This window comes from Falco biarmicus, chromosome 6 (assembly GCF_023638135.1).
Source record: "Falco biarmicus isolate bFalBia1 chromosome 6, bFalBia1.pri, whole genome shotgun sequence".
Lineage (NCBI taxonomy): Eukaryota > Metazoa > Chordata > Aves > Falconiformes > Falconidae > Falco > Falco biarmicus.
Window position 1 is genome coordinate 4,549,346 of NC_079293.1, and position 25,356 is coordinate 4,574,701.

At 39.4% G+C, this 25,356-nt stretch overlaps 1 protein-coding gene across 3 annotated transcripts; it reads right to left on the reverse strand.

Moving 5' to 3' along the window:
• Positions 1–516: 516 nt before the first annotated feature.
• CASP8AP2 (caspase 8 associated protein 2) lies at positions 517–25,335 on the reverse strand. Of its 3 annotated transcripts, none has more exons than XM_056343680.1 (10): positions 24,995–25,335; positions 23,250–23,325; positions 22,066–22,146; positions 20,100–20,200; positions 18,494–18,568; positions 17,210–17,325; positions 12,203–14,709; positions 6,821–9,743; positions 4,874–4,973; positions 517–3,537 (listed from the first exon to the last, which is right to left on the reverse strand). In XM_056343680.1, exons 2-10 carry the CDS (start codon positions 23,296–23,298, stop codon positions 3,481–3,483), a joined length of 6,009 nt encoding a protein of 2,002 aa, XP_056199655.1. In that variant the 5' UTR covers positions 23,299–23,325; positions 24,995–25,335; the 3' UTR covers positions 517–3,480. The 3 variants fall into 3 exon arrangements, with proteins under 3 accessions (XP_056199655.1, XP_056199654.1, XP_056199656.1); XM_056343679.1 differs by lacking the exon at positions 24,995–25,335 and adding an exon at positions 24,420–24,532; XM_056343681.1 differs by lacking the exons at positions 18,494–18,568; positions 24,995–25,335 and adding an exon at positions 24,420–24,532.
• Positions 25,336–25,356: the final 21 nt, after the last annotated feature.

The following is a 25,356-nucleotide window of genomic DNA, read 5'->3' on the forward strand; positions in this document are numbered from 1 at the left end:
TTGACACCTAAGAGAAATGCCTTCAGTCCAGTCAGCAGCTGTATGCAGACAGTTAGCTGGCACTTTAGAGAAAATCCCTCAAGATTCAATACCCGATGCTCTATGATTTCACTGTTATGCACATCTCCATAAATCTTGCTCTCTGTATGTCCACTTTGGAAAATTTTCCAATACTCACATCCATTAAGAATTTTTAAACTGAATCCTGTAAAAGTACGTGTAGGATCAAAGCAGACCTATCCTTCAACAGCAAACCGGAGCGAGACTCTCGAAGAGCTGCCATCTACACTCTTCCAATGAAAAGCCTTGGATGAAAAAAGGTCTTTCTCCTTTGTAATGTTCCACTCAGCACTAACCTAACGCTTCTAGAAAAAAAAGAGAAAAGCTGTAGGTTCTAATTCATAAAGGTTTAAAAGTTTTATGTCGCTTGTGAAATTGTCCAATTTCTGATCCAGTCACACCCACTAAGAAACAAGTAGTATGTATTCAGAGCAGTAATTGCATCAGAGCAGCAGCTGATTACTTCCATGTTTATTGGCCAGAACATCAACATAACTACCCATTTATACAAACCAACATAAGTAAATTTTAATGCTGCTTCACAGCATTTCTGGTCGTCGAACCATTAGCCAACAGTTCTAGAAAATATTTTCATTTACCTGAGGTTTCACAAATAAGACTGTAATTTACATACAGCACATTTTGCATATATGTATCAAAATTCTTGTTGGAGAAATAAATTACAAACAATGGTACAAAACCACTCCAAGCCACCCTTTGTTCAACAAGAACGTGTGTGTGTGAATTTTACAGTTTTATTTTTTGCATTATTCTTACAGTAAGCAAACTATTCAGTTTATACAAAATAAACCTGGAGTTTTATATAGTTAAAAAAATCACCTTTGGCTAAACAAAGTTCTCTCTATTTTTGTACAGATATTTATATATATATATATATATATATACACACATCAAATATTTTACATGACCACGTAGGAACCTGTACAGATACTTACAACAGACAGAACATTAAAAAAAGTTACGTAATTTACAAAAAAAGGAATCCAAGTCAGAACCAAAACAGTCAAAGCCCGCCCCCCCCCCCCCCCCCCAACCTGTACAGATAAGAAAGTAAATAAACACAGACAAGGAATAAACAACTTTGTAACAAAATACTGCCTGCTATTTTGAGACAGAGAGGAAGCACTTAAGTGGAGAGAAGCTACTTCCCTCAGTGCCTTCAGTACTGTGCACATTTTGATCTCTAAGGATATGGTTAAAATAGTACTCTTAGTAGAGTCTGGGTTTTTTCACAAACATGAATGCTACTCTGCAAACTGACTATTCTGCAAACTGACTCATTTAAATCTCCAAGAAGTAAACAACTGTCACAAATATTTGTTAAGAACAAGCAAAAGCAGGTATACCAATTCTCCACTGAAACCACTAGGCACTGCCAGCGTAGCATGGAAAATGACACTTGGTCATCAAAAGCAAACATTTCAGAAGCAAGCACATAAGATGGAAGACTGCCAGAACTGACATCATCACCTACTCAAGTCATTCCTTGTAACAGTTTCCAGAGCACTGTCTAAAACGAGGACAATGCACTGTTTGGCAGCATGACAATCCATTCTGTAGGTCACATCTACAATACTGCAAAGGTGTCCGTGGCAACATCACTGACAAATTATCTGATGGTTTATTAGAATGAGAAGCTTGTCCCATCAGTTGGAGGGGCAGCAAAAAACCCCATTATGCTGAAACTGAAGAAGCAGTCATTGGATTCCGGAAAAAAGCCAATTTAATCCTAAATTGTAAGGCAATGTGCTTAGGTGGGATTCTTAAACGAAGTCTAACTAAACTCAGCAGATGTTCTGGCTGAACAAGGACTACAGCAGTTCTGATCCTCAAAAAAGAATAAAACCTCAAACATCAATGAATTCATAATACAAAAAATTGTGCAACTTCCAGGTATGTTCATTAGGGGGGAAAAAAAAAAAGAAAAAGCTTTGCAGAAATTTGGGATAAAGAAGTAATATATGGGGGTGTGTGTGCGTATACATATACATACATACACACTTTTAGCATGTATTATTAAAGGAACTCTTGTAACTGCTTCCAGTTTAAAATAGAGCATAATGAATTTCTAATGTACTAAACAATTTGTAAAGATAGATACAATTGCTGTCAAAACATGCCAAGTTGACAAGCTTTTGACACTGCCCGTTTTTACAGAAAAGTTTTTCTCCTGGTTAGTAAGTATAAAATCACATTTTATAAAACTGTAAAGGTCTGTTTCTAAATTAATTTTAAAAAGAAAATCACTTGTCAATTTTTATTTTTTTAGTAAGACAAAATGTTCATTATGTTGAAGACCTAAACTAAGTACCTTTCCCAGATGTAATTTGGAGCAGAAAAATATACTAGCCTTTTCCAAAGGAAAAACAAAAAAAACCTGAAAAATTTCCAACGTATTTTTCGTGGAAAAAAACCCTCCAACTATTCAAAATTCAATACTGTCTTTTAAAATATCATCAGAATTGCAAAATGTTTTAAACTACAAGACAATTCTTTGTAAATGAACACTCACTACAGCATTTCACAATTTAAAAGAAACTGAAAAACGGGTCCCTGCATTAATGATTGGCTTCATTCTTTCACAGAGGTTGGGACTCACTTTATTTGACTTCAAAAATTGAAAAGTTAGGGGATTAGACTAGACAACTGGCTTAGATTTTCTCCACTGTCAATGACAACAGATGGACGTCCTAAAAGAGAAATTCATTCACCTGTGTTGAACACTGGAGTCATTAAGAACTGGCTTAGATAGTGTGCTTAAAGCTGAACACAAACCCTGAACTCAGATTCTCTCCTTGGAACCCACTATGAGTGACTAACAAAGCAGCAAGAACCACCTATTCCTTACCATCAGAATCTGACACTAGATAAGCAGCTTTTGGAACCGTTGCTATCATTGCCCTGCCTTATTTTAAAAGGAAAATGCCTAACTTCTTAAAATATGTTTCAAGATAACCAAGATTACATACCTGTCATTTTCCAGGATTATCTACCCACTGGATTCCAAAACACTCTTCTTAAAATCCTAGTTTGACACCACCATATGCAGTACTTCCGAGAAGTTAAGCAAGAGCCACCATTTTCACTTGACTGCATGCCCTTGTCTTTGCTTATAGAACACATTTAACCAACAGGAGATGTTACCCCTTGAAATGATACCTCTCCATTTCCACGTCCCCTTTCTTTCCTAGCTAGCTTGTTTGTAAAGTCCCCTCTGTGTTATTCTGATAAAGCACTTCAGAGGAAACTGGACAGGGAAGTAAATAACAGTGCACCAGATGACCAAACTCAGTATACTGGATACCTTCCACTAATCCCATCACATGAATGCAGTGGTTGTAGTCCAGTGTTGCTGGTAACAGTTAAACCCCACAACCATGAAGCAACTTGTTGGTAAGTTTACTTGCACTTGGATTTCTTGAACAGCTTCATTAACTGCTTGAATCTTTCTGAAACCTAATGGAGGACACAAAAAGACATAACATTAAGGCCCCAGATTTCTGTACCTACAAAACCAGACTGATCTGACAGCATAAAGTTTTCTTAAAAAGACCACTTTTTTGTTTTTTATTGGCTTCCAATAAATTTTAGCGGGAGAATTTTAGGAGCACCATTAACAGGTTAACTGGATGTAGGAAGTCTTCCTATCCCTTTGACATCTAAAATAGCCTCTATGTCAGCTCACAGAGAGCTAGATCAACTACTGGTTTAACACAGGTTTCCTTACAACAAGGAGGGAAAAACTGAAGGTTTCAAAGTCAATTGGACTTGAATTTCGCCAGGTATAACTTGTGAGTAAGATTCAAATGTAAGGACAAAAGCTTATTTTGTACTCCACAGTTTATTGGATACTTTCTACCTTCTTGTACAACTGTTGCTTCAGGTATTTATGCCTCACCATAAAGTAATCTGCCTACTAAGGGTTTTACAAAACTGGTCTGTAGATGAGAGTCAAACATCTCTTCGTTGAGCATAGTTACAGCTTACATAGCAACCTCATTCAATAGTAAGTTAATAATTCATATTGCTATAGTGTATCTACCATCCACCGAACACCTAACTGGGAAGAGTGGCATAAACGCACAGATAACACTGTCTTGCCCAACCATCCACCACAACAGCTTCTAAACCCTGCAAAGATTCTGTAATCATACAACACAACATCCTAAAAGCCAAATCCTGAGTACACAGGATTTCCTGACTTAGTCAAATGGGTGTTTCTCCCTTTCCATATTTGCAGGATAGAGATTAAGATAGCACTTCAAGACATGTACAAAGTTATCTGCAAACCCCTGGAAATATGCTACATCAACTTGACATCTGTGTCTTTTGAAGTTTTTTAATTAAAAACTGAAAGAAAAAAGGAACCATTTTCATGAGACACGTCTTTTCTACAAAATCCTGGGGTATTTTTTCCCAGCTTTAATTTTAATTCTTTTCTAATTTATTAGAAGTGTGCAAAGGCTTTGGGCCTCTCCAAAATTGCCTTTCTTTAAGTACTAATTCAACGACAGAAACAATCCTGTCATCCCTAGCTTATGATTGGACACAGCAGTTTCAATACCAATCAAACAGGTACTGAAGAATCCCTGGACCATAATATCCCTATCGTGTATATTTTTAAAAAGTAATAACTGGGAGAATCTAAGATTTTTTTTTTCAAGAACCCCCCAACAAAAGACATGAGAAAAAAATTTCCAAATTTGCAGAAGATCTCCAAAGGTTTCTGTTCAACTGCAAACATAAATGTAGCAACATAGCTGTTATCAAATATATGAATGATAGCACCTACCTGATTTGGACTTTTGTTCAGCCTAGTGGCCAAGGAACCAAAGGTTTTGCTTGACGGCCCTTTTCTCTGACATTCCAGTAAAATTTCTCGGTCATCATTTCTAGAGCAAAAACGCATTTTAAAAATATTAATACATATATATGTGTACATGCACACAAACAAACAAAAAAATTTGTACAGGCATATATAAAATTCTGAGTTTTTCCAAACTGTGGAACATGAGTTCAAACAGCAGCAATGAAATTATGGAGGATCCTCCTCTCCCAGCACAGAGTAACAGGGCTCAGTACAAACAAGTGGTAGTGGAGATCATGCTACCCTATTAGAAAGGGTAATATGTATCCATATGAGGATTATTACAATTGAGTTAGCCCAAAACCAAAGTAATAAAAAAGAATTTTAAGCTTCTAGACCAGACATTTAAACATCCATTGAAAAAACCCCTCATAAATTTAACAGGGGCCAGCAGTTCTAGACAGACTTGCCCCATTTTGCACAGCTAAGCAGCAGCTTTCACCTTAGGCCCACTGACTCAAAGATTAAAAAGAGATGTTTGACTTCTCTTAAGTGGCTTAATACAACAAACACCGAGCACATCTACTGTCCACACAAGAATAAAGGACCGATAGTCTACTCTTGGGTGTGTCATTGATTTGCTGTTTGTCTCACTAAAGAATTTAGGTATATGTAAAATGTATATAGACAGTCGTTGTACAGTAGCTACTATGTACATTTGGTTGAAACCTGCCATATTCCAATAAATTATATTTAATTTCCTCCATTTCAAAGCAAAATGTAATGACTAGTTATTTAAATAAACTCAAGTTTTTTAGGCATAGTTCAAAGATGGACAAAGACTGTGAAATAAAAAAACTCGTTGTATTCATAAGGAAAACTGTAGTAGTCTCTTCCTATCTCATCAGTTTGCACATTTAAAAATCATGCTAGCTTTCACAGTCTTTTTTTCATGGAGTGCATTTTCTTTTAACATGCTACCTAGAAACTTCCTTTATATCTGAACTGTAGTTTGGAAAAGTCTGCCCTGAAAATTTTAGAAGCCACTTTATAAGAGATATTGATTGTATCAAGTTGTAGCAAGAACAGCAAAACCTGCTAGCTATGGTAAGGATAAAAAATACACCACAATAATTTTGCACGTATTTTCAATACACAGAATCACCTCATTTGTCATTCACATCCTACTAACTGGAATATATGGGCTAAACTGTTAGTACATTTCTGCAGACTGAGCAGCATAGGCCCCAAAGAAGAAAACTGTTTGCTTTCATCTCCTCCACAGAGAGGGGGCATCTTTAGTTGCTCTCCTTTACACAGACACTAATGCTTCCAGGCCTTGTAGGAACATAAAAGACCTCCACCCCCTACCAAGCCTGGCTGGAATTTTTGGACAGGGAAAGGAGCATGGAAACAAAAATTACAGACAGTGCAACATAGTAGGTCGTTACTTTAGCATTAAAAACAAAAGCAAAATGTATCCTTTGTTTTGAGAGATTGGTGTAAGTGATGGAATTAGTGATGATAATGGAAGCCACTGTCTTTAAGGCAAATCTGATTGAACCTACCTAAGAAATTACTAAAAATTGTTCTCTTCCAAAGACTAACAGGATTACATTAAATCAGTTCACCTTTTAATTTTTTTTAAATTTTTTAAATATTTAAATTTTAAATATTCCTCTGAACAACTGTTACAGACAAAGGATAAAACAAGATTCCAGCACCTCTCAGTGCTACTCTGAGAGACAACGTCAACCTCATAAAGCCATCCTGCATAGACAGGAAGAAGCTCCTGCTCCACTATTTACAGCAGGATGTCGAGCTACTCGGTAGCTTCAGCCATCAGCTAAATATCCTTTTCCTCCCACTTTTCAGTCTATCATGTAGTTTAAAACACTGTAAACCAATCAAACAGATCAAATCAGAAATTACCTCGTCCAGGAAACTACTACTTCTCCTTTCTTTTTAATGATGTTTTTGGCATACAGACTAGGTGATGATGCAGATGACGCTGAAGGAGAAGAATCTTTGTTCTGCTGCAACTCATTCCTCTTACTAGAACATAGCTTGGGTGCTGAATTTACCTCTTCAGACTTTGTATCACTTGCATCACTCCCTTCACCTGCTGATTCAGTTTCTCGTCGTTGCCTTTTTGAGTTGGAATTCTCTCTGACAGACTCCTTTTTCCTTTTTTTACTAGTTTTATCATCTATACTTTTCTGGCATCCTTCATCAGTATTTGAGGTGGATTTTGTTTCAAAATTACATTCACCTGCTGCAGTCTCATTGGAAAACTCTCCTGTTAAGTCTATAAATGCACCAGCGCACTCTTCCAGTTCTTCCTTTTTATTACTGGTTTCCAAATTTCCTGCAGAAGTTTCCTGGCTCCTGTTATTTGCAGTGGATTTCACTGCACAACATGAAATTTCACCAACAATATCATCTGTTATGTCTACATATGACTCTAAACTGCATCCAACACCCATTTCATTTATGTTTTCAGATACTTTCAATTTGTGTGCCTGAGATTGCTCAGAGCCTTCATCTGGGCTTTCAGTGTCATGGTTCTCTGCGTTTGAAGATTTTCTACAGGGTCCAAGCAACCCAGTAGTTTCTTCCTTTCCAATACTATTATATGACTCCTTTAGAGGCTGAGGTAAGGCAGGATGTTGTTCTTTTCCGATGCTGACATGAGGCAAGCGATCTGTCTTAACCAGATCTGGTTTGACAGTTCCTTGCACAGTGGCTGCTGTGGCAATCTGACTGTCCCTTTCTTTTGCCCCACTTCTTATTTCTTCTTTTTCAATCTTAGCTGAGGACACCCGTGCCTCCTTCACTAAAGCCACCTGATCAGATGCTGTTGAGATAGATGGCACTGCACGCCTAATCTTTACAATAAAATGGTCATTGGATTTCTCCATTATTACTGCTTGCATTGGTAGGCTGGGACGACACTGAAAACCGGGAGCAACAGGCCGACTTGTCCATGATGAAGAACAACTTGATTTACTGCTTGAGTTATCAGATTCTAAAGCCAAATGAATGTCTTGTTCAGTGGCATCCTCCTCTTCAAGTAGTGCATCTTCACTGTAATGTGCACTGAGAACACCCTCGGGAGTTGAGCTAGAATTATTCTCAGGTTTTAGGAAGCTGAGGTGAGCATCTGATTTCAAAGGTGATGGAATAGTTAAGGAAACAGCCAAATCTTCAAGAAGGATAGAAGAAACAAATGATTTATTCTTTTGTAAGTTGCATTCATCTTCTTTGCATGAAGTTGCATTTGTAGGAACCTCAAACATACAGCTTTCATCTAGTACATCTGGATCAACAGACATCTGAAGCCTAGATGCTAAAGAGGGAGCTCTTACAGGTGAAACAATAGGCCAGTTAATATCCTCTACTGGTCGAGATTCCACACAAGTCTCCTTTGGAACAATCTCTTGCACCAGTTCAGCAGCATTACCCCTGCATTTATAACTGTCTAAAACCTGTTTCTCTGGAGTCCTGAATTCCCACTCATTTCTGTCAATATTGCCACCATTTTTTTCTAAGAGATCAGAACCTTGCAATAAGCTTTTGAAAATTTCGCCCATTTGAGCATCACTTACAAGATTGAACGTAAGACTGGATGCTTGTTGTTCCGTAAGAAGCTCATAACTAAGATCAGATTTGTTAGCATCTCTGGAGAGTTGGAATCCTTCCTTTTCGTATTTAACACCCTTAAATGGAGTGAGAGTGCCTTGCAAATTATTCTCTTTAAAGAGGTGCACTTTGGCTTGGGAATTCCTCGTGTTATCAATGGAGTTAAGACATTTGGTAAAGGCAGGTTTTGGTGCATCTGTTTTACTTTTCTCGTGCTGACACTTAGGTCGCTGATAACCCACAATTTGCTTTGAAATGATATATTCTTCGTGCTTTTGAGATCTGGCTTTCAGGGACCTTTTTCTAGATCTTTGCACATCATTTTTATGACCGATCTTGTGTTTTTGCTTTCCTGCTTTTTCAAATTTCCCTTCCTTACTCTCATTTTGCACATCACATAGTTTTATTATAATTCTCCTTATCTTTTCAAATAAGTAATCAAGCTGTTCATCTACAAATTTCCATAACTGTTTTTTCATATCTGATACTTGTTGTTCAAAAAGACGGTCCACTATTGCATTCTTTTTAACTTGCTTAAGTTTGGACTCTATAATATCACAGATATTCAATTTTACTGTCTCACCTAATGTAGACATCTTGGAAAAGTTCAAGTATTTTATTAATGATGTAAAATTTATGATACCAGATTCTATAATTCTGTGAAAACGTTGAACTGGGAAGTGTACCTTGAACTTCATGTAATTTTTCCTCATCTGTTTTCGTACAGCTCTTAGCATCTGCATGACTTCTTGTACATTTGAAGGTTCAACAATAACATGAACTATTTTTTCAAGAGAAGCAATGCTCACTGTTTTATTTTTCTTCATATCCTTCGAAGATCTGAAAGTCTGATTTTTATGCCTCTCTCCGTTCTTCTTTGTACTTACTTTCACAGAAATAAATTTTCCATAATCTTCATTGCAACACACAGTTTTGCTCTTTTGATTCTGCGGACTGCTGGTCAAATTTCGTGCCTCGGGAGAAGCTTTTGGTCTTGACTTCTTTGTATTTTCAGAGCCTCTTTCTAGTTTAGATTTTTCTTCATCGCTGCTTATGATTTCTCCTTCTTCTATTTCATCTGAAGAGATACTCAGCTGGGACTCCATCTCCAAGTGTTCATCAGACATGCTAACTGGCTTCTGATTTTCTTTGTTTAACTCCTTTGACAAATTCTTTGATGGACAGACAACGACTGTACTTTCAGGAATTACATCTATGAAAAGAAAACAATTTGCCAATCACCATGAAGAATGCAATTATAAACAGACATTTTCAGAAAAACCTGGAAGATTCTTTTCTCTAAAGTGACCATTCAGAACTGTTTGAAACTGCCAACGACAACTCAGGAAGTCTGAGCTATAACAAGTTTGGGTGGTTTCCTTCAGCAGCTGCTAGTTTAAAGGATTTTTCTGAGCCTCGAAGGGCAAGTAAGACCTCAAAGTTTCACTAAAATCATGTGATCTCGCTCAGAAATACGTCCAATGAAAACAGAAAAAAATCTAGCAGTTTCCATCAGCTTTAGAGTTCTTTCCATTTATTTTAACAAGTTTTCTGAACACTGCACAATCTAAAATTTAACTTCAACATTATTATAGACTAACATCTACATACAATAAGTGGCTTATCTTTTAACGAAACAAAATGAGAAGAACAAATGCCCTATTAATGACCTATTAATGTCAGGGCTGAAATAAAGGCTCTTTTGAGTCTTTCAATAAACTGACTTACTAAACAAACAAGTACTAGGCAGCACACGCATGATAAATCTCCTATTTCAGTTTTATGTGCTTTTAAGATTACCATTACTGTAGCTAAGCACAACCGCCTAAAAAGCTTTTCTCTCAGAAATTTTGGACAAAGTCTCCAGTTCAGGTTCCGGAATGACAGAAATGAGGTACGTGAGAGGAAAAGCTAAAGTTCTGCCAATTGTAGCATGCCTTACTCTGCCTCACAGATGTTTATTAAATCTTTTATATTTTTGAGATATCATCAAATATATATTCAATCATTATTTTAAATTCAAACCAAATGCTATTTTGTTAAGAAAAATAAGCAATTACAGTTAGCTACAAAGCAGCATGCTACAAAAGATGAAAAGACAAGCTCATTTCCATTGTATAAAAATTCCACTGAAGTGTATATGTATCAATTAATAAGATTTGCAGTTAATTTTAGGCTTGCTGGGCACTCTAGTTAATAAAACACTCTTATGTTCAATTGCACATAATTAGACTACTTACTGACCTCTAACATTTAATCTCATAAAAGATCATATTTAAATTGATCTCCATAAAAAAAAATGAACTTGCAATTAAAACTTTAAAGCAACATTTTAAAAAGTTTACTTTACAGATTCTGCAGGAGCAAAAACATACTCTGCCACCGCTCCATTTCAGTTTTACAAGGATCAATACCTACTCAAACAAATCAATATTTTGACAAACCAAACTATAAAATGAAAGTGGTCAAAATACAGTATTAATGTATGTACCCCTGTCCTACAGAACAGTAAAAAGGTGAGTACTGAAGTCAAAGACCAAGAGAAACCATTGCCTTCTGTCAATTTAACAGATGCAGAACATTTGATGTGTGTATCGTTAGTCACATCACCAAGACAACTAAGCATCTAACTTCAGAGCTGAAAATCGCTGCTGGATAGATTCCTCTAATAAGTAATTTGGGGAAACACTACAAAATCATAAAAATACTCTTATTTGATGTTCATCTACTCTGATCCCAAAGCTCCTGTGTTCCCCCAGATATTCAAAAGAATGTAAACTACTAAAGGAATTCACAGTAACTGTGAAACAATAGCTGTCTCAAGCACAAGAGACACAATTCCTGAGCAAACCACACTAAGATTTGCAAGAAGATAGGATTATGCTCCAAAACTAAGAAAAAGTATTTAAATGCAACTCTATAATTCTTCTTCTAGTAGGAAATCCAAAGTTCCAAGAAAGCTTTTGATGAGTTGCAGAAAGTTGCATATTACAGAAAGATTTAAATTCACACAAGGAAAAGATCTGAACTTTGGGTCACCTATTTTCTCTTCCTGTGAGTACTGTCATCGTATGTTATCTCCTTGATACCTTATTGAGGACTTATTAGTCTCTTACTTCATCAATGATAAATCCTAATGTTCTATTTGTTCTACTATTCTCCCCACTGATTTACAATTATTAAGTATATATATGAATTCACAGTGAAATTAATCCAGATGGAGAGCAAAGCTACCTCTTAGCTGACATTCCTAGAAATTAACTCTTAGATAGTCTCTCCAGCTTTCTCACAAATCAATACAATATGATCTTAAGGAACTTTTGCCCCTACAATTTCAGAGAAAAACCTAATGTGAACTACTCAGAACTAAATGCAATCAAGAAACCTACATGGATTTCCTTTTTAGAAGTCAGTACATAACTCTTATTTCAATGACTTATCTGGCAGTAGTGAGAAACTCCAATTTTTATAGCAGTAAATGGTCAACTGGCTACAGTGTTGGCTGTACTGTCAAATGGTTCCAACACAAAGGACCACTGAGACTTAAACAGCTTAAGAAGAAACAATTTGTATTTTTGAGAAAGCAGTTAAAAGAAGTCACTTCTGCTTTCCATGAATGGATCTTTTAAGCCTTTATGCAGAAAAGAAATTAGAATACACGTGTACAAATACCTTTGTTATAACTCTTCACAAGACCTTTGCAGGGACTTTCCATCTTAAGTGCTTTAGCCAAAGGGCGCATCGGACTGTTCAGTGGGCTGATTGCCTTCGGAATATACCTCAAGTGATTGAGATCAATGCTTAGTATTGAGCTGTCATCATCAATAGCAAATGGGTTAGTTTCTCTGTCTTTAGTTCTAGGATACATCTCACCGCTAAGAGAAGATGCTGCAGTACGGATTTCAGTTAAGTCTGGCTCCAGATCACAAGCATTCTGGTCAACTAATGTTTCATCCTTCTCAGTTAACATAGTTCTGTCATGTGACTGAGATGTACCCATATTAATTTCACAGATACCCTCTCCCTCAGTGGGACACTCAACATTTTCTGCAGCCAAAGGATCATCATCCTTCACTACTTCCATTAAAGAGTCTGGTTTTGTTTCGCTAGTATCATCTGTGATATCACAGCACTCCAGGTCACCAGAATTTTTGGCTTCAGAGTCATCCAAGACAAGGTTTTGAGAGCCACATTGGTCTGCTGAGCTTTCTATGTTAGCAGCTAGCCGTATTTTATCTTCTTTCTTCTCTGCTGCTGACTCTGGAAGGGCTCTCGTACTTTCACTGACAGGTTCAGACTGTGCTGCTGCTGGTACATCATCATCCTGCATCACACCCACCATCACAGGCAAGTTTTCACACTCTGCCACGCTCCCTGCCACCTCCAGGGGCAAAGATTCAGGGTGATTCAGATCTGACACTGCCGCTGCTGTAGCTGGGGCTTCCGATTCAACCACATCACAAGCCTCTGCTGCATCTGATGTTTCAGCCTGCATCTCATCAGGAACAGGTAACTCTGCTGCTCCTGGCAAGGCCTGGGGCTGTACCTGACCCACTTGTGCTTCTGGTAAGATTCCCGAGCTCAGTTCATCCACTGCCACTGCTGACAATGCTTCAGATTGTGCTGGATCTGCTGCTGCAACTTCCACTGCTTCATCTTCAGAATTAACAGGAACTGGCGGTGCTGGTGCCCCGTCACTTTGAGCTGCACTGTCCAGAACTTGTAGTGTTAAATCAGATTGCTCTGTGGGACCACAGTTAACAGGGTGGGCAAAATCTAACAGTTCTGCCTGCAGCGTGAGCTCTGCACTCCCCTCATCAGCGGCCTTTGGGGAAGATGTTTTAAGTCTATCTGTTGGAGAGAGACACTGCTTCTTAGCAGGAGAAAGAGTTAAATTTAGCTTTTCCATAAAGCTAAGTTTTAAGTCTTTGCTTTTTGTCCCAGTGTGATCATCTTTAGTTTTGGGAACTTTATGGTCTTTAAAACTGTCTGCTACTCTGGATGTTGCTTCTAGCTTATAGGACTTGTTTCTCTCACTTTTTGTAACATCTGTACCTTTCTTGGATTCTTTTGCAGATTGGTGAAAAAATTCTTTTGCAACTTTTCTTTCATTTCTAAAATGTTTATTCTCATCCTGATTCTCTCTTTCTCTTTTCCTTTTTTCTTCAGTTCTGTGTCTTTCTGATTTGGAATGTGCTGTTTCCCATTCATATCTACTACTGTTTTCCTTCAAGCGTGCATATTTATGTTCTCTGCTTTTGGAACTAGAAGGTGAAGTCCTTCCATCTCGAGAAGTATAATCATTTGCTCCCCTGTCTCTCCTGCAGTCAGTGTCTTTTCCTTTTCTAGACTCTTCCATGCGACATTTACGTGATTCATGAAGACTCTTTGATTGTTCATTCTTTGAGTGTGGACTACTCCCTCTACCAGATCTCCTTGGTTGCTCTTGTAGCTTTTCATTTGGTTTATTTTTTTGGCCAGCATTTTTTTCATCTTTATCATATGTTTTAATGTCTTTTTTTAATACATTTTGCGATCTCTCATCAGCAAACAATTCACCTCTTGTTTGAAATCTGTCTTTACCAGTAGTTTGTTTTTCCCTGGAAGAAACACCTCTTTCTACTCTTCTTTCTACACTTGGACTGCGTTTGAATTTTAAGCTCTGACTTTTTTGTTGCAAGTCATTTTTACTAGCTTTCTCTGAAAGAGTTTTCAGCTTTTGCTGAGGATCTGAGTTTCCTTCTTCACTGTCACCGTTGTTTCCAGTGCTCTGATGTACTTCTCTTTTGTATTTGTTGCCACTTCCCCTACTGTACTGTTCATTACTTTTAATTTCTTTTCTTTCCTTTCTGTTATCCTTGTTGGAACTATGGTCATAGTTTGGCAGACAGGTATGAGTACTGTCAATGCAGAGCTCTTCGGGAGGGTATCTCAGCAAATATGGAGTGTTTCTTTTTTCAGAGCTAGACTTCCCACTGTCTGTATTATGAGATGAGTAACTGTGGTATGTATCTTTTGAACAGTCATTTTTCATTCTGTGCTCCATCTTTACACTGTCACCTGAATCAGGAGGTCTGAATTTGGAATCTTTTGTTTTACACATCTCAGAGCACCTTCCATTAGTTGATCCTGGAAGGTATCTGGTGAAACTACTTCGATGACTGGGAAATTCTGATAGCCTGTTTATAAAAAGAAAAAAGTTAGGTTATTTTTGCGTTTACTTAAACATAACTAAAGTCAAATTGCAATGAATCCACAGATCTCAAAATTTTTCATGCTTTCTTTCAGCTTCATGTTGAAAAAAAATGTGGGATAAAAAGAGCAGTTTAAAAATTTCCATTAGCATAGAGCAAAAGAACATAATCTGTATCCATGCTTTTGAAATGAAATTCATCTAAAGAAAAAGCAAGATCTGTGGAAAAAATCTGTACTGGTTCTAACAATTTCAGTAATTCTGATGAGTATTTCATTGTCCAGCAATAAAAATCTTGCCCTAGAAAAAAAAAAAGTTATTCTTTACAGCACTAGTGATTTTTAAAAATAAAACACAAAGCAATTCAATACTTTACTACTTGGTAAACCAGCAGCCAAAAGAATAGGTAAAATGTGACTGTGCTTACTCTATACAATAAGCAAATAAACTACCGTGTTTGGAACTTGCTGCAAGCTACAGAAAACAAGTAGTAAATTACAATAATCAAGCCTCATCAAGGCCACGTGCTACAGCTGCAAGGTCATAATAAAAAGGAAAAAAAATAATGTAAAGGGACACATGTAGCCTGTATGGCCTGAACTTACTCATTACTGACAGAACTCAACAGTTACCTCACCAGAAAAAAAACCCGAACAAAAAACCACAACAACCCACTTTTCTGCCATATTTAACAAAACATCTCATTAAAATGACATGATTAAAGACAATTGCAACCTTCTTAAATACTCTCCTTTATCTAAAAAGAATGATTGTGTCTAATCCATGCAGAGGGAAACAAAAGTAAGAGTCATACCAACAAATGATGGCAGCAAACCACCAAATGTATGGTTCTTTTTAGAGCCAAAGATGAAGGGGCTGTTACACACAGATATTTGGTTTTAGCCTAAAATTCTATGTTGATTCAGTGTCCAGTTGCAAGGAGTCAGTTCACATGTAAAACAAATCTGTATTTATCTCCAATACAAAATGGGGTTAGTTTTGCTTTATAAAATCAAACACTTCCTATGGGCCAACACAGTAAACGTAAATATGTAATGATCATCTTATACAACTGGCTCTACTCCAAAAATGTGACACCTATGTGAATGTTGAACTAAAACGAAGCTGCAGCTGCTGTAATCAAAAACCCTTTCCTATATTTCTGTTTAATTTTGAACTATACCACTAAGTTTTTGCCACGCTTTAGGCTGGCTATTAGATCTGCGCTACATATGTGATAAATGTAATTGTATTCAAGTGGGGGGGTTGTTTTGGTTTTGATTTTTTTTTTTTTTTTTTGAGATAAGCACTAACAAGTCCCCTTAAAGATATTATCTTTGAAGTAGTCTTTACAGATAGGTAGATTGCCCTAAGATGAGCTAATTTACTACAGACCATGCAGCAGACAAGGCATGCTTCTAATACCTCAAAGTGCCACTTTCCCCACAATTTTCCACGATGTATGCCCCCAAAATGCCTAGATCAAATACCTTATACATAAATTTTTAATCATCATCAGAAGGCATTGCAACAGAGTTTGTAAACTCTTTAATGAGGTCAAGTATTCAAAACAACAAAAATATTTTTCAAACAACGTGATTTAAAACCCAGAATACCACAGTCAAAGGTGTGAAAATGATAGCTGTCATACCAAAGCCAATCAACTGTAAGAATTACACATGTTAAAACCTCTTAACCTCCATCAGATCATACCTGGTAATTTTCTGTATTTAGGAAAAAAAATAAATCACAGTTATTATGCATATAGCCCCTAGCACAGTAACATCAAATGACCTTTCTTTATGACACCTTTGGAGCCAGAAAACATCAAATTGTCAAACTGAAACACAAACTAATGTGGCTGATGTCACACAAGTGACAAGCAGGTAACCCTGTGATAAGCTAGGGGTTCTCAATTCTGGAACCGTGCTCTGGTTTCAAGTGGTTCAGAAACCTTAGACTCAGCTACTCTCGTATCCATACTTTAATATTTTTAACTCCTTGCCATAAGATTAGTAATACACAGAAATTGCCAAGAATTCTCTAGCTGCTACTTCCCACCATGGGAGACAGGGCTTTCATATCTTGCCATGAAAACATTACATAGTCTCTTCATTATTTTCATTTGTTGTCTGAAGTTCCAAGGAATTCATGGTTGAGACCATAACAGACCAGTTCTGAAGTTGAACTGTGTAAGATAGCATCTGCTTTGAAACATGGAAAATGGTTAGGTAACCCACCAGGAATGGTGGCAATGGTCACCCTTTGGATTCCTCCTCATTTTGTTAATTAGAAACCAAAGACCTCATCAAGCAGAGACACTTACCTATTTTCTGATTTTACCAGTAATTAAACCCACACAAACAATTATTTACTAAGTAATGAAGAAAACCATTAGTTTAAGTAAAACACCACAAAAGTTTCTTACAAGTATACAAACATGATCAGACAAAAAGCATGCTTTCAGTTCCACTGAGTAGTTGTACCTTTGATGGAGATTACTGATTTCTTCATCCTTACGGTTAATTTCCACTCTTGCTGTTTTGATAAGTGCTGAAATATTCTTTTTCAGAGCTTGGTTTTCATTCTGCAGAATGACATTCTATTTTAAACATATATACCAAAAAAAGAGAGGGGGAGAGAGAGAAAAAAAAAAAAAAAAAAAGAATTAGCTTTTTACATAATGTAAAACAGTGCAAGACAACCATTAGAAAAAGTCCCGTCACACGCAAACTGACAGTAGAACATACAGAAACTGTTTTGGAGAAGTCAGAGTTACTGAGTTCCAAAGGAATTTTTTTTTTTTTAAACATCAATCACATTTATGCTCCTGTTTCTGTTCCTAGTAACTATTTAAGATGTTTCAAGCATTCAATTTATTAAAACCGAAAGATGCTAAAAAAATTATAGTCTGCCCCTTTGCTTCATTCTTTTACTCGATTTATTCCTTTCCTGGTCACTGTATCAAATGAGAGACGTAGCTTTTAAGCACTTTCAGAGAAAAAGGGTAATTGTATTTCTTTCAAGGTATTAAACCAAACTTTGGGTGCTCTATCATTCTAGCATTTCTAGAGATGTTCCAGAATGCTCTGTCAGTCCTAGAGATAGGCCCTTCTCTTAATAATTATCCTCAGCAAAGCCTGCTGAGAAAGGCAGACAAGTTGTGCAGAAAACTATAGGTGTGTCACAGGGCAGAAGCTGCTTACCACTGCAAAGCATAGAACCTTTGGGACTTATCTGTAATACACAGTAAAGCATGTTGCAGAATTGTAAAATAATCTAACTATATAGAATGGCACAGCATGGGGGTACTAGCTGAAGTAGAAGAGCAGTTCAGCCTCATCAAAACAGCACTGTGCTCAAAGCAATGCAGACATCTTCCAGTTCTAATGGCAGCTCAAGTACAGCTGCAACCCTCTTCATAGTGTGGTAAAGGCCTATTTTTTAAAAAAAGCAAGAGAACTGGATACCTTTCTGATAACTACTCATTTGACGTGCTTATTTTTCTAATTAAGGAGCTAGAAAATAGCTTAAGCAACTAAAGTCTTACCGCACACAACATAATGAAACTAGTAAGATCAGTGAGTAAATTCATCAGTAGGCTATCCTACCAACTGTCCTAGGCAGAACCTCCTACAGAGATGCTTCACAAACCATCCATGTGATGGATCAATTCTGGAAAGCACATGAAATTAACTCTCTTAAAGCAATAGCAAAAAAAAGTTTGCTTTACATAAATCTTGATAATGTTGCCCTTTGAAATACAGTACCTGTGCCTGTATTTCCTTAAATTTCTTCATCAACTCTTTAATTTGCTGCTGACATTTTCCATATTCTGCCTGCAACTGCCAAGGAGAGAATTCACAGCACAGAAGCGGATTTAATTACACAGAAAAGTTACTCCTCTGGATTTATAGTTAGTTAACACAGTTATGTGTATTAAAAATCTCTGCTTTTCTTCCAAAAGTAACATATTAAAGCCACATTAAAACAAAAAGCCTCAATATGCTCCAACAGGTACACAAGTCTCTAAAACATCACAAACACCCAGATAAGAGGAAATATGTATGTGTTTGCCCAACAGACTACAGACTAACAGGAAATCGTATTATTGTGAAATTCAAGACAATTACCAAGGAGCAGGAGTTATCAGAGCCCTACAGATGGGGACTTGTCAGATTTTAGATAATGCAAAAGAGATAAACAAAAACACAACACAAAGTTACTACTGGACTGTACAGTGCAAAAAGACTGCAAAAATAGGCTGCAAAGGACATGCTCTTGTTGAGATCACAAAAATACACATTTGGCATGAGCCCTTCTTTAAAAGCAGATAGGAACAAAACTTTCACAGAAGAATGGACAACTTCCCTATTGTCATATTTAACAGTCAACTGCTTTCAGAGTGACATTTTCATCACTTTGTAGACTCCTGGAGGTTTTGCTCATGCTTCTTCTGTAGTGCATTATACCTATGGATGTCTGTCCCTTTTACTCCAAGTTAGTTAAGATGTGTCTTATGGACCAGGACAGGTGATGCTACATGAGTAAGTGTTCTGCTAATTTGCTAGCAGTTACCTACTGCATGGTTGTCTTCAGTCTCAAGGACAAAATTTAATGACATGTAAGATTAATCCATGACCCATCTGCTTTAGTGTGGTAAAATTTGTTGGGAGATGTGGATAACTGGCTAGCTGAAAAAGTTCACATAGACATAGTCCAGCTGGCTGGACAAAAATGCACATCGCTCTCAGCTTATCTGAAGTAAAGCAAAAACACACTATCCTTGGCTGTTCTTGTTACACAATATCAGGAAGATTGTGGTGGGAAAAGAATGTTGCAGGTGGGAACAGATAACTACAGAAGAGAAACTAGGGGCGGGCTTGATATTTAGGCAACTAACCAATAATGAGCTTAACTTTTGTAATAAGTATGAGCTAATTATAACAAGGCATAAAAGGTGACTGTAAGGTACAATAAACAAAGTCTGCTGATCACTCATATTGAGTGACTGTGTCTTCCCTCCGTCGCAACAGGGAGAAATGTCAAGACTAGCTTTGTATCAGACATCTGAACGGATATTTAACTAGAAAGACATTATAGTACATTTTCCCATAATGTATCTGACATATGAACCACATGCGAAGGGCATTAAATGAGAACAGACCATGTCACAGAGTGAGAGGTTCACTTATTATGATAAACTTGTTGACATAACAGTTAATTAGCACACTCTTGGGTTTACTTACTTAAAAAGTTTCCCTATTTTCCCAATAACGTAAGCATACTGACAACATTTTTTGCACTTTGCACAAGAAAATTTGGAATAAAAAACCTCCAGAACACCAGAATTATTTTTGTCACGTTAACACATACCTCATTGTAGGATGCTTCCTTCGCAGTCCCTTCTTCAATTAATATCTCATCAAATAAATTTAAGCTGTTTCCAGCTGGTGTAGAATTTGGAGCAGAATTGTCTGTAGAAAGAAAATCAATTACATCAAGAAAAGAGTACTTTTCTAGCCAGGATGCATTGTGTCACTGAGGAAAACACAGGACCTCATCTGGAGAAATTTCTTTGCTAAATTTCAACATCTCTTTCAACATTTATGTTAGTTTTATTGGAAATATTTGATCCAATTTACACCGACATAAAAGGTAACGATGAAAAGCAAAGTTCAGCTGAAAACACAGCATTAGAAAAATTAAGAGATATACAGGACATCCAACAACAAAGATGGCTGCATTCTGTGACTTCTAGTAAGTTGTTTTAAGTCAAAGGAGAGCTAACTCACAGTAAATCTACCCAATTTACAAAGCAAGAAGGACTACACCTTAGCAGTGATCTGAGGTTCTGCAATTCCAGAGCCAATAGATAGCAGAAAGGCAGAATAAATACAAGCATCCTACAATTCATACAGCTTTTGGCCAGACCCCACCCTAGAAACATTTGCAGTTACAGAAAAAAAATTACTGAGAAAAAGAATACTCAGATGCTAACAACCTCCTACACATTCACATACACTGACCAGTTGATCCGAATCAAATGAAGTTATGCTGTCGAGTTGGTATAGGGTTGAATACCATGCTTCTTGTGTTGAATAAGTGCTTTTTTGCTGGTTTATATCCCCTCACAAATGTAAACTCCCCAGCTCTACTTCAAAAGAAATGAAAGAAAAAACCCACAAAACAAAAACCAACCCAACACCCAAACACCCCAATTATTCAGGTAATGGTGCTTTTCCTTCAGATCAACCTGTGTTCTCTGTTCACCAAATACGCATTGCTGACAGGACCTGACTCATGATACCTCTGAAATATAGATCCATTTGCAGATGAATAAATGAAGTTAGATACCAAAGCTGCACTTCAATCCCTTGGACAATACTATAATACATGGAATATTATTAACACAATGCAAGATGACATGCAAATAACATTTATCTGTATAGAGCAAAATTCTCACCAATTCTGTTTTAAAATTTAAAACCAAGATATCCCAGAACTAGATTATATAAAACGCTTGCATTGCACTCTTATTCCTCCTTACTAGACAAAGCATCTCAGTATGTGAAACATGGATTTAGAGAATACTCTTATATGCTGTAACAAATACAAAATGGAAAACAAGAGAAAGAGTTATAGATGCTTTATGTCTGTAGAATATCATATATCCCTTCAATAAAAATTCAATGGCCTTGCAGTAGTCAAGTCACTAGAGACACACTTGTGTAAATACCAGAAACAGCATTTCATTAAACGGTACACTAAGACTCCTAAAAAAATCATAAACAAAAAGGTGCGGGGTCCATTTCTTTCCTATCTTCAAAGTTAAAAGAGGAAATTAATTTACATTGGGATGTGAAATTACTGAGAAAGTAACAAAAGATTAAAAGGATTACTGAATGCACTGTATCACACAAATTATGCTTTGGAGCTCTCACTGGGGATTTAGTGACCAGTGACTGTAGGGTCTGGTCCTGAAGCTATTTAAAACCCACAAAATAAAGGTGCCTTTTTCAAGGTAAAATGTCCCATTGTCAAGGCACAGATAGAATAGCTAAGATTACTCTGCACCTCTTTATATGCCCAAGTCTTTTAAAATAACCAATATCAATCACATGAAAACTCCTATCACTCAGCTAAAAGATTTAGGAAGTTGCTGTATTTACACAGGAGTGTAACATACATGTCTTAAGTTTAAAGAAGTAGCTCAGAGCCGTACGTTACACCAGCTAAATATAACTTAAAGCTAACTGGTTTTTTACTTAAAACCAGCCTAAGAAACACAGAGAGTACATAATGCTCCAAGCCAAGCAGCAGCAAGATACAATCAACCTACCAGGAACTGTCAAACCATTGTCCAAGCCATCATAAATATCCACCGAGCTCTCATCACCTTCCCTGAAGGGGGAAGCTTCAGCTAAACAAAACAAAACAAAAAAAGAAGCCAAAGTAAACATTTAGTAAACTCCAACCTCTAACTTTCCCATAAAATAAGTGCATTTGTGATCGTAGACCAGTAAAGAGTAGTAAAAGTAGTAGCACAGGCTAGTAAAAGACAAGGCAATTTTACTCAGCAAGCTACTGCTATTGTGGAGAAAAGACAGTCTTGTAAGATCAGTTTCTGAACACTACAAGAACTGTGCCATATGAAGCAAGTTTTATGGCATTAAGTACAAATAAATTTTAAAATTATACGCTAAGTCAATTTGATGTGAATTTGAAACTGTTTCCTAGAATACATTGAATACAAAAGTCAGACAACTCAGAAACAAAAATAAAAGAATTAGTATGATAAAATCCCTACTGTGAAAATAAACATTTCAGGCTAAACAAAGTAGTGTAGAAGTCTGTATCATAACTCAAAGAGTTTGCTTTAGTACTGCCATCTATTCCCAAGACTAACTGGTACTGTAAAAGTATTTCAATCAAAATCTGCAGCTCTCTTCACATCTTTTTCCAATGCCTCTTATCACTCTCATCCCCAATACGTGTATTTCTCCAGTTCTGCAACAAATATTATTACTATTAAAAATAGAATAATCAATATCCACAGTCCTTCTGAGGCTGGGAATCTCACAACCATATGTCAGACGAATCAACTGCGGAGCTGGAAATAAAGTTTGTGTACCCTGATTGCTGGTACTATACCAGATGATAGCGCATTTGCTCTTGCAAATAGCAAACAAAGGAACAATCCTCCTAACCACCCAAATACACGCTTCATTAAGATGCAGCAAAGGTTAAATTGTATACCATAAACCACAGGGGAGACCAGTTCCAGGAACCCCCTCAAAATGCACTAGAAATCCAAAGTACAGAGTTATGGTTTAAAATCTAAACTTACTAATTGGATAAGGCTTACGATACTGGGCCACTGATGTTTAGAGTTGAAGCTCGCAAGAATTTTTCCCAATCTAAATTATTTCTATTTTGTTTTCCAAGTTATTTTTTTATCTATTTATTTTCAGAAGACTGCTTGTGTTACTTGACTACAAAACAAAGTAATCTAACACATCTTACCACCGTAGCGGATATCAAACAGTCCCAGTTCATCCTCATCTGTTGCCATGATATAAACTCCCTATGGTTTCCCCATCTATGAGTAAGATATCAGAGGAAAGACAACACGTTAATTGATAATTTCAGAACAACATCATAAACCAGAAGCATCTTGAAATAAGTCAATTATACCTGAGCTACCTGCATCCCTTGCTCTTCAACAAAATCCAACACCAGAATGAGAAAACTTACCTCAAGATAACAAAAGTAGAGCCCCATCAAGGGGAGTAAAAACCTGTCTCATAAACAAGCATTCTGAAGATCTTCAGCTGTATCTTTTAATTTGTATGTGTCAAATAAAGATCTTATGAAAAAAATTTGGTATGAAAACAAGCAGTGCATGCTATGAATAGGTTATCTGAAGGCATACCTTAACCAGCTAAAATAACCCGACTTCTCTGCTGACTATTTAAGAGCAAGTTTCCCCTCTCTGACACCAGCCGCCAAACCAACGAGCACCAGCAGGCAAGACGGACCGTGACGCTGATGCTCGGCCACGGGACGCAGCGCGTCCGCCACAGCACCCGCTGCAGAACGACTCTGGGCGCACAGCCGCGTGCGGCACGGACACTCGAGCAGCCCTGACGCCAGAGCTGCTGCCTGCACCGCCACAGCACCGGCTGGGCAGGGAAGGCGAGCCCGGGAGTCCCGCGGGGGTGCCGGGGCGGGCAGAGGCACGGAGCAGCCGCCAGGCAGCTGGGAGGCGGCGGCCTTGTCCCGCTCCCCAGGCCTCACCCGCCCTGCGCGGCCGGGAGGGGTCCCCGCCCGCCCCGGTGCTGCCGCGGCGGAAGCACCCAAGGCCTCACGGGGGTCAGCGCGGGAGAGCCGCCCGCCGCGGCCCGGGAGCGCGGCCCCAGCGGCTGCCGCACGGGTGGCACCCGCAGCCCCGCCATCGCCGGCGGGCCGGGGCGAGCAGGCTGCGCCGGGGCTGGGGCCCGCGGGGCGCCGGGAGAGCCCGGACCGGGCCAGGCCGAACTGGGCGGCGGGATCCGCACAGGAGTGGGGGGGAGGGGAGCGGCACCCGCACACGGCGCCGCCTCGCCCCGCACCGGCAGAGGAGAGGAAGGGACGAGAGGGGAGAGGAGGGGAGAGGAAGGCGCCGCCAAGCAGGCCGCCGCGGGCTTCACTCACCGGTTAACCGCCGCGCCGCGGCCCGCCGCCCCCGGCCCGCGACACCCCGCAGGTCGCCGTCGCCGCTGGTCCCGCAGGCCGGGCGCCGAGGGGGCGGGGCTCCCGGCCGCGGCAGCCAACGGCCGCAGACGCACGGGACGTCCCCGGCCGCGATGTCAGCGAAACCCGCCCCCGGCCCGAAGCAGTTGGCGCCAAAGCGAGGGAAGCCCGGCGGCCGCGCCCCGCCCCGCCCCAGCCCCGCGCGCGGGAAGCCGCGCCGCCCCCGGCGGGCGGGCAGGCAGCTGGGGGGCTTCGGCCCGGGGGTGGCCGCCGGAGCCTCCTACAAAGGCTGAGACGGGTGGAAAGGGGAGAGGAGGGGTCGCGGGAGGCTCCCTGGGCCGCGCCGGGCGGTGCAGCCGCCGGAGCGACGCCCCCGCGCACCCGGTGCCGGTTGGGCGCGGGGGGCCGTGCCCCGCGGCTGCGGTGGGGTGGGCGTGAGGCAGCTCCGGCGTGTCCCCCGGGAGGCCCCAGGTTTAAGTCCGGTTTCTGCTCTCAGCGAGCCCGCTATCAAACCCCTCCGCAAACACCGCTAGTACCTCGGAGCCGCACTCGGGCGTTATAAGCCGCCGGTGGCCCGCGAGCCTGACGTGGGGGTGCTGGACGTTCTTCCTCCCGAGCCCGAACCACCGGTTTGGGTTAATCATCACCCGCCCTCCTACTCGGTCAGGACCATGACCTGGATTTAAAGGGCTTAAGGGCAAGCGCCGCGGCTGGTGGCCCGCAGCCTGGGCCTGCTACAGGCAAGTCCTGCCGCAGCAGCGCCAGCCAGCTTCCCTGGGGAGCGGGGCCCCGCCCGCGCGGGCTTCCAGCGCCGTGAGAGCGTGGGAGGGAGAGGCTCGCCCCGCTCCCGGACGGGTCCCGGCGGCGGCAGCGCGCTCCGCCGGGGGGCGGCTCCCCT

Bases quoted from the DNA above. Each gene is read 5' to 3' on its own strand.
- CASP8AP2 (XM_056343680.1), bottom strand. From the start codon at position 23,298: ATGGCAACAGATGAGGATGAACTGGGACTGTTTGATATCCGCTACGGT. The intron at 22,147-23,249 runs GTAAGATGTGTT...TGTTTTGTTTAG, and splicing joins GTTTGATATCCGCTACGGTG to CTGAAGCTTCCCCCTTCAGG. The intron at 18,569-20,099 runs GTATGTGTTAAC...TCTCCTTGGCAG, and splicing joins AGGAAGCATCCTACAATGAG to TTGCAGGCAGAATATGGAAA.